The following is a 12,003-nucleotide window of genomic DNA, read 5'->3' as shown; positions in this document are numbered from 1 at the left end:
TTCCTGCTTTGGAGAGCTTACCTATCCCTGGTCTTGGCCAACAGTCCTCCCCCTCACCTGGTTCATCCCTGAGTCACCTTCTGATGGGCCAAGGACAATGAGATAGACTCTAGCACCACAGTGTTAGATGGAAAGGGCAGGTTGTTTCCTAATAAAAGGTCATAGGAGAGAGGAACCGCTCCAACAGCTTATATCCCGTATCTCAGATGGGGATTCAGGGGAGTGCTTCATCCTAGGACCAATGGAATGTCGAGGATGTGCTTACCTGGAAGGCTACAGAGTTTGCGATAGTCAAGAAGATCCGAAGGGGCAGTGTGGCTTTGTAGGACCGATGGCTCCAGAGGCGGTGAGATCCGGCTGTTATCCCCAGAGCACTCACCAGAAAACACAGAACGGCTGGAGAGGTAAAGAAAGTGATGGAGCAGTTAGAGCAAGTTAGCCTACAGCAAAGTTTCAGGCAGAGCAACACAAAGGCAGGTGTTCACCCAAAGTTGTATAAGCAGAGGCTGGGGCAATAAAAATCAGCGTGAGAGTGCTCAAGCTACCACAGGCTTCCTAAGCAATGTAGGGCAAATCGCTTCAGTTCAGCTCCTCAGCCCCGACTCCCCCTTTCAAGACTTACCACAGGGGTTGGTTCTTCAGCATTACCCTATCTGTGATGGTGCAGGATGGTCAAAATTGTATAAAGCAACTGCTTCCATATATCCCTGTGGTAACAGCTCTGCACTCCATCAGGGAATGCCTTCCCTCATTCCTCTCCTCTCCAATGATCATGAGTCTTGCTTTCCTATCTCCCCACTCTAAATGTCTTTTGGATTCTTTTCACCTAGAGATGGTACATGATCTTACAGTTCTTCAGGGGGACAGCTCAAGCTCAGGGTTAGGCTTCTCTTCTGCTCTAAAAAAAGATCTAACCTCCCATCCCATTGAAGCCTGAGCCTCACCTTCAGCACCACTGCTGACTTAAAACTAATCAGAAGCTCCTGGTTCCCAAGGTTTTTTTCTTTGGCTCCTGCATCATTTATGGAAGGAAACCCCAAGGCCAACAACTCATTACAAGGATGTGCCCAGGACAGAGGCAGACGTTGTTGGGCCCAGATGAGCTTTGAGGCTGCTTCATGGATTCCCTTTCCACACAGGTCAGAAGGAATTCCTTGCCCCTCTGGTAGCTAGTGGAAAAAACCCACATCCCTCTCCCTCTGGACATGTGTTTATGTCTCCCCTGGTCTATTCCTGCATGCCCTCTTGGGGCCTCTGGAGTTTAACCAGCATCTGGGCCTAGAGCTAAAATGGAGAAAAGACCCCAGTAGAGTCCTAGCATTGCACTAAGACACTGGGGATAAGAGGAAAATTGGATCTGAAAAGTAACTCTTTCTCTAGGAAAGAAGTGTCAGGAAATTTGGCAGAAATATGGATGGCATTCAACATTTCCTTTGCCCTGCAAGCCTCAAATGTTGAAAGGGAAGGGTGCACATCAGCATATAGGTGAATTGATCCACATTCAGTCCCCTGAGGTAGGGACACCTTCCTACCAGTTCCTCTGGGGGAAACTCTTCTCTTGGTATAAATTTGCAGATTCAGCCAATTGAATCAATCATGAAAACAACTCCTTATTCTTACACACAGGCCTGAGGATAAGAATCGCTGGTAGTCCTGACAATACCATTCAGTCCAGCCAAATGGCTCTAATCAGGCTTATCTTGAATCCAGAAAATAGATACTCTGCCAGAAACTTGTCTGGAATCAGAGATCTGAGACATGGGCAAGGCACTGTTGCCCTGTTCTTTCATTCAAAATAATCCAGGCTTTATTTCCTATCATCTGCTGCTCTCTCTTCCTTCTCTCTGTCACCTCCTTTTTGTTTTTCTACATTCCAAACCTAACCTCTTATCTGCTAACAGCCTGTCTCAGCTGATTTAACATCCTCTTCTGGCCCCTTAAACTTGCATGAACCTTCCCCACTCCCATCCTACTGTATAACGGCAACCCTCCCTGTTTGCTGATCTGACCGTGACTTCCCACCTTCATCTTCTCCCTGGGCTTCCCTGTCTGCTGCAGGATGCAGTACAAGCCTTGGACCAACACACCTCTGCCTCACGTCTTCCAGTACCTCTGTGGGCTCTCAGAGGAGCCAAGCAGTCGCTGGTCACAGCCGATTTACAGGGCACAAAGGGGGATGAAAATGTATGCAAATGCAGCAAGATCCAGCCTTTGCAAGAGATAATGGAGCTGAGGAAAGGTCACAAAGCTGGCCAGACGTGGGAGGGGAGAAGGGAGGGATGCTGGAGCAGGGCGTTTAGTTCAGGTCTCCCTTTGGCTGTATTGACAGCAAAGTTCTTATGCTGTGCACCTTGAAGGTCTCACCCAACCCCATGATGCTGACTTGAAAGTTATGAACCAGCTCATGACCAGTTCCCTGCTGGTTTTAGATTTTAAGAGGAATTTTAAATCAGTCACTATCCCCACAGATTTCTACAGAAGAGCAAACCTTGAAAAAGCACCTAACATATGACTCCGATTTGCAGAGCCTCTCTGGCAGACACTACAATAACATCAAAACCCCACTCGTGGATGTTTCAGACACTTCCTACTAAGTGGCAGAAGTGTGACTCACCACCATTCTCCCTTGAACATAAGCAGCTATACCCTGCAAACTGCATTTCATAAAATCTCTGGGAAACTTTATACTTATGATGCACACCTCAGTAGCTGGGGTAGATTTCTAAGGGTGAAAAGCAGTTTATAGCTGAGAGCAGCATCCAGGAGTCTGGATTTAACCTCTAACCTTTACAGACTCTATGAGAAACACCAGACAGGGATTCTGTGGAAAACAACATCAGCTTGCAATGGGTATATAGGGCACAAGTTGCTGGGGAAAGAGCCCACCTCTTCACTGTGGCACAGGTAGGCATGAGTTAATGGTGCACTGGAGACAGGAATAAACTTTGCAATCTTTCATGATCTTCAATGGCACTGGAAAGTAAATGGCCGGTTAGGTGACTACAGGCCCTATTTATAGCTCCAAGTTCAGGCTTCTCTAGTGAATCCTTACATGCTGACTGGGAATTTTTTGGTAAAAGAGGCCTCCAGGAAGATGAATCTGGCCGAGGACTGTGGCATTTAAGCTTTGCAAGAAGAAAGCTCATCTGTATCTCTTTTATACAGGCAATTCTCAGAACTTGCCTGTGGATATACTCCTTGGGAAAGGATGACACCACCAACGAACACATATCGGCAAGCACAAGGAATCACAAAAGAAACAGTGGTGGTGACACTGACAGACCCAGAAACCAGACAATCCAGTACTTTCAGGTAGCCTTGACTGAAAGCTTTTGTTAACACTTTGGAAGAGTACTTTTGGGTGGGGTATAGAAAGGTCATGGCCTTCATCCAAAGCTCATGAACATCAGCAGCTTGTGTTGATTTCTCCTGGAGTTGTGTCCCAGGTCACTGCAATGGCCACAACTTTCTAATGATAAGCCCATGCTGCCTTGCCTCTTGCCTATATTCAGCAGCTATAGTTTATCTAAAGGGCAGACACTTTCTGTGGGAAAGGAGATGATTCTCAGTCTATACATACGTGGCAACCAGCCCCAAAGAAACACAAACCCTACTTGGGGGCTATTAGCTCCATCAGACATCCCTAACAGTTGTTGAGACAGTAACAGGATATGGACAAGAAGATTGAAAAGCGTAGTGAAAAACATAAGAAAACATAAGAATCCAGCACCCTAATGATTCAGAGGGTTCATCCCTACCACCAGGTACAATGGTGATCATTGCATACCTGGGGAATGAGCATCTCACAGGAGAGGAAGAAGAAAAGCTCCTCCAAGATCACCCACTAGGAATGAAATTGCTACGTCAGTAGAGAAGGTGAAATAAAGTAGCACAGATTTTCACATCTGCTCTGCAATGCTGCTCCAAACTGAAGGACTTAGGCACTCCATCAGCTGAGGTTTCAAAGTCACCTTCCACACCATGCTTTGAAGTATCCAAGATCCAAAAGATTGTCAACTCACAGGTGATGTTGCCAGTGACATATTCAACTGGAATACAAATAATTATGACCACTGGCAGTAATAAGCACTCAGTCTTCCAAAAATTAAACCCAAAACATTCCAGATTCAGTCATGTCTATATGACTAGCTAGCCCTTACCTCTTCAGGGCCCAGATTCAGACCTCAGGTTATGATGGGAAGCCAGGAATGTGCTAAAGGCATTGTCACCTGCAGTCAACACTAAGGATTTTCACACAAAGAGGTGTCCTGCTTCAGCAGATGTCCTTGAGCTTCTGCTCAGTGGAAAGGAAAACCACACATTTAGACCATTCCCTCCTTGTCTCCCAGCCCCAGCTCACCAGATGGGTCATCTCCTCTCAGAAAGATACCAAGAGCAAGGAAACATGTGCAGGCTGCATAAGGGAAACAGTGTTTAGGAGGAGCAGTAGGAGCTACTGTTGCTAACACCTAACTTCCTATCTGGCAAAATCAGAAGTTCCCCTTGAGACTTGGAGAAGCACACCACCTGCTAGTTAAGCCTGGAGAGGACGCTAAGTGGGCAAGTGTTGCCAGAAAGCTGGGGTATTGTCAGAGCACCCCGTTGAGAGGAACTGTTACTGTTTTATAGACATTATTGGCCAGGCCAACAGGGGTTAACACAAACATCTTTGGTCTGCTGCACCCGAGGGCCAGAAAGAGAACCTGCCAGTCATGTTTCCAGGGAGGCTCAGAGCAACTAGAGAAGAAACTGTCAATCACCTTTGCATCCTGCCCTTCCAGACTCAATCTCTATGCCATTTAGCAAATGATATGAAATCTGCCCATGATCCTTAAAAAGACTGCACAAGACTTTGTCAAGTGCAGTGGAGAAGACACTAAATAAAAGGGGAGCTGGCTAGAAAGCCACAGTGCTGGAAGGGCTCAGAGAGCTCTCATTATGGTGAGCTCTCACCTGATCAACAACCCCAGCTCGTTCTGGGAAGCTCTGTACCAGAAAGAGATCAGGGGATACAATGCACACAGCAGCACAGAACAGCAAACAATTATGAAGGCAGGGCTGGAGAGCTTGAGAGACAAAGAGAAATCAGCACACAGAGAAATGAAAACAAAAGAGGACACAGTCACCAATATAGCTGGTTTCAAAGGGACAGGAACATCAAGGAGATGCTGGCCTGGATGAAAAGGGTATAAGCAGATGATTGCTCCTTGTAATAAAATATATAAGGTAGATCAGCTAGCAGGCACCACAGCTGCCTGTGGCATCACAGCAGAGAACATCTGGGGCCATGTTAATTTTATATTATATGTACACAGCCTAAGGAAAGAACGATCTGAAAAAACAAACAATGAAACAAGCAAAAACCCCAGCACCACCAGAATTACCACTGGGAGAGCTGCTCTGCCATGAGCTCATGGTGTGTTGTTGGGAGCAAGATAAGTCTCTGCTGCTCTATCCTTGTGTGTAAAATGGGAACCACAGTCCTCTCCTTGCTACCAGGAAGTGCTGGGAAAGTAATAGCAAGTCACTGAGATGAGAGCCACAGATGAGCAGTACGTGCTAAAGAAAGGCATGAACTGAGAAGAGGGCAGTGCAAGGAGCCTTGCTGAGAAGCCAGACCTGTGGAGGATCAGAGTTTCCCAGCTCCAGTCAGTACTGGAAGAGAATGGACTATAGGGGAAAGCTCTGACTGGGCTGCAGCGTGCAGGGAAGGGTGGTCTTTTCCCAGAAGAAGTGGCAGGGATGCAGGACAGGGAGCTCTGTGGAGCTACTCCAGCTCTGGTAAGGTAGGATGGATCTCAGCCAGTCCAAAATAGTGCAGTTCCCCCAAATTCCATGTCCTTCTCCCATTCGTCACTCCAGAAGCCACCGAGGAATCTTGCACTGCCTCACAGTGGCAGGAGAGCAACTGACACTTCACATCAGAGGTGACTGAGGGAGGGGAGCAGGAGGCACTGGGATCAGGGAAAAAGCAAGGCAGGTTCCCACAGAATGCCATGGGATGCCACAGAGACATCCCAAACAGGCAAAGACACTGCCTCAGAGACCATTTTAGAGTAAGGTGAGGCTTAGCAGAATGCAAAGCAGCATTAACCTTCTGGATCAAGATGCTCCAGCTCACAGAAGTATCCCAGAGGAACTGAAGGGAGAAGGGTTGGATGGATTTGGAAATAGCGGTGTACCTCAGCAGCCTGAAAAGAAACCACTAAGCCTGCCTCACCTTTTTCCTCGTCCTTGCCCCAGTGCCCTGAGGATATTTAGCTGGAGTTGGAGGACCCAGGTTGTCAGCTCAGTGAGAGAAGCCAGCAGGCCCTGCCTAGCCTCCAACTGAGAGCCCAGGGATGCGACACACAGAGCAGGACAGAAAGTCCCAAAATGCTCCTCCAAGGTCATGCTGAGGCTGCATGTTCTGCCTGGCCCTGCCACCCCAGGGAAAAGTGCAGCCTGTCAGGTTTTCACAAGGGAAAGGCCCAGCAAAGTCTTCTTTCATAACATGCCCCCCTGCCCCCTCCTGAAAGGCCACGCTGGCTGCACAGTGAGCACGTCTGTGCCTCTGCTTTTGCAGATGCTGCAGTCAGCCTCTGAGTAAGCCCTGTGGCCTCCAGGGATGCTCATCCCCCAGGCCTCTGCCTGTGAGAGGCTGAGGTGGTCCAGGAGCAAAAGAGTCAGCCTGGCATCCAGGGAACCATCTCTTTCTTGGTCCAGCTGTGATGCTCATTGCTCACAGCCATCAGGAGGACAGACATGGAGAGTGTGACAGACCAAGTGGATCTGTCTCCTGTCCACAGCCAGGCTGGCCAGGATGCTGCAGGAGCAGCTTTGCAGGAGCACTGCTGAAACCAAAAGCCATGCCAGCAGGTCTCAAATCAGACTGGAGCTTTTCATTTCAGGATGCCCTTTTTCACAGAAAGGCAGGGGCTGGATGCAATCTCTTGACCTCCCCACTGGGAGCTGTTTGGCTTCTCAAGTCCTCTGGCGGTCTACACAAAGGCTCGTGGAAAGCAAGGCTCCCCTGCAGCTTGGGCCCTAGGCCCAGCTGCCTTTCAAGCAGTCAAAGGAGAAGTTTGGTTCCTACCCAGGGCAAGGTCTCTGAGAAAGGAGAGCTTCGCCTAGCTACCTTCTGCTGGGTTGTGCTTTCCATTGGAATTTGCTGCCTGGAGAGATGCTTATTTATTTTTTGAAAGTTGTCATGCTTAGTTCCGGGATGATGGGGGCTAATCTGTGCTTTTGTAAGAATGATAGAAGACCTGAGCTTCAGACTTAACTCTTGACTTTTATATTCAGCACAGCTGTATTTTGTCTCTTTCCCCTCACACACATGTGGAGGCTCTGCAGGATTTACCCTCCCTTGGTAAGGACAGGAATGGTTCCTGTCCTTGGCAGCAGCCACATGCCACATAGTGCCCTGTACATTTGCCTCCCAAACCACTCCTTAAAGTGCTCTTCCTAGCACCTTTCTTCCTAACTTTCTGGGACTGTCACAGTACTCCATCAAACATTTTCTGTGCTTCACCCCAGAAATGGCTGCACATTCAGGTGTGGGCTACTTCCAAACCTAATGCCTGTGAATCAAGTTTGCTCTTTAAGCAACCAAGGATTCCCAAGCCAAATGCTTCTTTCTCATGCATGACCTTACAAGAGACACTAGCAAGACCCCTATAGCTTGCTACAGAGCTGAATGAGTAGCTTCTGCTACCAGAAGACCTCCACTTCCTTCTTCTACCTGAGTCTGTGGGCCTGGAGGAAAAAATACCACCCAAACAGGTCTGCAGATGCCAAGAAACAAGTGGAGGAATGTGCTTACCCCATGCCAATGTCTGGATCTTTGCAGAAGGTATCAGCATCAACCCAAGTATGGCCCCTAGATGCAGCAGGCTCATGAGGATGATATTCCTCCAGACGTATCGCATGGGGGGCTTGGGGCCCTCCTTCTCCCGGTAGGTCTCATCAAAGAGATCATCTACCATGCCCCGGTCTCCTGCCAAGTCCTCGTGATTGATTAAGTCCTTCTCCATGGCGACATTCCCATTCCTGTTCACCCGGGAGGCGACGGTGCTGACAGTGGTGGTGCTGGAAGCGGAGGAGAACTCCTTGGAGAGGCAGCAATGGACATTTTCAAGAAAGGAAAAAGGGAAAAACAAAACAAGAAGTTGGTGGTTACCAATGCAAGAAATAGAAACACAAGCAGCCAGACTGGCAGTACCAAGACTTGCAGCCCACAGTTTCCCTGGCAGGCTCCATTCTTTTGGTTAAGCTCTTGGCACCAAGAAGAGTCCGCTCTGACCTCATAGAGTCATGGTCTGAGAGGCTGAGGGGGCTAATCCTTCTGGGGAGAGAAGGTGAATGGTGCACAGGGTGCAAAAAGTAAAGTAAAAGACCTGAAAGCCAGTCTTTTTCCTGCCAATTACTTTAGTGAGATCATTTGCAGGCTGCAAGGATTTTTATTTTCCTTCAGTTTTATTAGTAGGCATCTTTAGGTGGGTTTGTAGCCCGGGCTTGTACATAAGCAGACAACAATAAAGGAAATCTTGTGAATGAACAAAGAGGTGGGAGAGAAAAAACGGTCTCAAACATAGTTTTATTTTAAACCATTGGGCTGCTCCTGATATCCTGTCTCTTTATGCCACCCCACTAGAGATGACACTGGAGGAACATCAGAAAGAACCACAAGGGGATTCCATTGGGGTGCCCCCTTTTCTCTCCCTACGTCACCTTCCAGGCTGGGACATGGCAAGACCAACACACTTGGAGATCAGCGGACGGAAGCAGTCAAGTGGTGTGCTTCCAGTTAGGCATCCTATGCCATGGCTGCTGTAAGCCTCTTATCCCTCTTCCGCTTTCCACCCACAGGCAAACTAAGGCACGGGAAGACAATCCTCTAAGCCAAGGCCACCAGCACACAGAGAGGAAGTTTTAAGCAGCAAGTTGGCTCAGCCTGGCTCCCGGCTCTCTCCTGTGAGAGTGACACAACATTCCCTCTGCACGCGCTTGTTTGCCCTGGCTGAGTGACAGTCTGCCTGATCAGGCATGCATGACGAAAGGAGCAGGCAGGACTGACCCTAATGAGACAGGTCACTGAACCCTGAATCACCAGTTTCCATTTCCACCATGACAGCCGCGTGCTTGCTGGTGCTCACAGCCCTTTGTCAGGCCCGAGCCCAAGCACCCGACTGGACTCAAGCCTGAGAGTGTCAAGCATGTGGGATGTGAGCGGTGGCAGGGTACACTGCCCCCATCCCCTCACGCCCCCATCCCCTTGCCTCCTGGGAACCTGTCTGAAGGACACGTCCTTCCACGGCCCACACCATTGCCTCCGCATGTGAAGGGGCACTACAGGTCAGTCAGCAGCAACAGGAGAGCTGGGACCATGGGAGGGAGCTTGGCCAAGCCAGGAAAGCTCCTTTCCCAGTAGAAAACTCTCCTGTATCAAAAGCAGATTCCCACTCAGGCACAAGGGATTTGTAAAAGACCACCAACCTGCCATGGCCTAGTTTCCTGAGGGAGGCCTTAAAATCAGGCCAGGCAGCTTACGTGGCCACCCCAACTCCTCCCTTTCCCAAGGGTAGAAACTAGAGGGTTACAGACGTACCTTCCTATGGGGAGGAGCTGGCCAAGCTGACAGATTCCCCACACTTAGGAAGTAAAATGATATCTACAGAGGGAGCCCTCTACGTTTTTACTCCTGGAATCAAAAGTTGGAAAGGAAAAAAGCTGGATACGAAATATCCTGCTGCTTTTACTGAACCCAGGCAGCTGCTAAGCTCCGGACCAGCTTCTCTGTCTCTGCCTGCTTTCCTAATTAACATTTTGAGGGTATGATACTCTGAGCTGCTGGAGAATTTAGAGGCAATCCCTTCACAAAAAGAGCCATGAGAAACACCATCTAATCCAAGAGATTAGGCAAGGAAAAGTCCTGCCCATTACAAAGTGTCAGATATTCTCATAATTTTGGCAGGAAGGCACAATTTTCTTCCTTGGCTGGAAGACAATCTACCAAAAAGACCTGAGACTTGTCTATGCAGGAAAAATTCCTAACAGAGATCTAGTGGTATAATTAGACGGGTAACGTTCCCCATATGGACATGCTGCTTCCAGAGTAAGAACGCGGGGTTGAAGTTGCATTTTTGTCTTCCACGATAGCTTATGTCACTGTCAAAGTTACACAGGGGCAGAGGAGGAGGAAGGAGAGCGCAAAGAAAACAGCAGAGAAGAAAAAAACCCTCTTATTCCAGAGTCGTAGTAGCCACATGAGGAATTTTACCAGCATATCTACGCTGCTGGAATTACACTGATATAATCAAACTGGTCATTTCCCACATGAGAACTAATTTTAAATTAAAGGGGCTATAAAGCAGCTGTGAAACAGCTGCACCATTACAGACTTGGGAGGAATATAGAGGGAAGAGGGAGGGAGACTGGTGAAATGAGGAGGAAAGAAAGAGAATTTTTAGCCCCTTATGGCCATAGTGGCTCCTGCAGCTCCTACCAAGGAAAACAGGGTGGGGATGATCAGGGGTCTAGAGCTGAGGGGGAAGGAGGCCAGCTAAATAATTTTCATGAGCTCTCCCTCATTTCTGAATGACTTTGCAGCTCTCATCTGCAGAGCAGATGTGTTTCCCCATCTCTACTCCCCCCCTCCCCACATACCCTACCAGCATTGAACACGCCATAGGTGATGCTGGCACCCCGCCAGCTTACACAACCAACTGCAGCTCAGAGGCTCCAGCGCTGGGTTCAGGCTTAGGGGCCCCAGGGCACTCAGTCTCGGGTCCAGTATATTTGAATATGCCCTGTGTGGCTCCGGGACAAGATTCTTTCCAGCCTCCAGGATATGCCCCAAAATACATGCCAAGACCATGGAACGTGGTCCGAGCACACTGCCCTTGGCATCTCTTTTGGGTAGGGAGAGGAGTAAAGTTCTTTATATCACAGCATCCCTCGGAGGTCACTGCATCTGCACAAAAAGACAGGGGGAGACCCCACGTGCTGGCGATGGGCAAGAGAACGGGGCTGTTATTTACATCCACTCCTCAGCATAGGCAGAAGGGGAAAGGATGAGAAGGCATGAGCAGGAATATCAAAATCAAGCCCCTGACTTCCCTTTAGCAAAAGGTGGCTGCCAGCAGAGACAAAAATAAAATCTCTACAGATCCAACAACTCCACGTATCTTCCTCATGCCGAGTTATTCAGACCTTCTTGTGCCAAAAATGGGCAGTCTCCCCATTGTATGTTTGCTTGGCTCATGCAATGCAGACACAGTCATTCATTTCATCTGGGTAGCTGGCTGCTTTCACCTTGCGTCTGTCCTAGAGACGCTCCCTACTGCAACACTTGCCTTAAAAATGCTGCAAGTGAAAGCCCTTTTGCATTAAAAAAAAATAAAAATAAAAATTTAAAAATCACAGTCTTGAGCATTATCAAAAACTCCAAGACGTCTTGGCACAAAAGACCTTCGTGAACAGCTCTTACCAGCATACTTAGATGGATGTTTAAAAGATAAATCTGTATTTTATACTCAGTCCATCCGAGGGCACAGGCTCCCGGGAGATAATCCCGGCGGCAGATATCCCCGCTTTATTCACGATCTCCCCGAATTACATCGCCTCATGACTGAGAAGAGGCACAGAGAAGACCCACGCACACTCATCTGTGTGCACGGACACGCGTGGATGCCCAGACCTTTTTTCCCCCAGGACAGCAGCAGCGCAGAAGGAGGAAGGGGAAGACAAAGCCCCCGGGCCCACCGGCAGCCCCACGCTTACCTCCTCATGCAGCAAGTGCGCAGGCATGGGGCAGCCCTTGTCTCTGCTCCTCGGCGACGGTACGCGGGCGCGCAGATCCCCGGCGGTGGCGATGGGAAGAGGAAGCTGGCTCTCGTCGACCCCTTGCCCGGCGAGCTGTGCGGCTCGGGCAGGCGGGTGCGGAGGTATTTAAGCCGGGCTGCTTGCTTGGCGGCTGCGGCTTCCCGGTGACCCTCTGCCCGTCGTTGGGATGCGCGGGGT

The 12,003-nt window shown here is 49.1% G+C and overlaps 1 protein-coding gene across 2 annotated transcripts in view; it reads right to left on the bottom strand.

The window, feature by feature from the left end:
- The window catches only part of SCD (stearoyl-CoA desaturase (delta-9-desaturase)), an 18,023-nt gene extending 6,175 nt beyond the window's left edge, over nucleotides 1-11,848 (bottom strand). Inside the window, exons 1-3 of one of the 2 annotated variants that reach the window (XM_010190403.1) lie at nucleotides 11,764-11,848; nucleotides 7,805-8,090; nucleotides 266-396 (exon numbers count right to left, since the gene is read on the bottom strand). In XM_010190403.1, coding sequence (XP_010188705.1) covers nucleotides 266-396; nucleotides 7,805-8,090; nucleotides 11,764-11,790 — 444 coding nt within the window. In that variant the 5' untranslated portion in view covers nucleotides 11,791-11,848. Of the gene's footprint in view, nucleotides 1-265; nucleotides 397-7,804; nucleotides 8,091-11,757 lie in introns of both variants that reach the window. The other variant, XM_010190396.1, reaches the window with a different exon arrangement.
- Nucleotides 11,849-12,003: the final 155 nt, after the last annotated feature.

This window comes from Mesitornis unicolor, unplaced genomic scaffold (genome assembly GCF_000695765.1).
Source record: "Mesitornis unicolor isolate BGI_N332 unplaced genomic scaffold, ASM69576v1 scaffold22770, whole genome shotgun sequence".
Classification (NCBI taxonomy): domain Eukaryota; kingdom Metazoa; phylum Chordata; class Aves; order Mesitornithiformes; family Mesitornithidae; genus Mesitornis; species Mesitornis unicolor.
The sequence above is the reverse complement of the archived record's forward strand: the minus strand, read 5'-3'. Positions and strand labels throughout refer to the sequence as shown.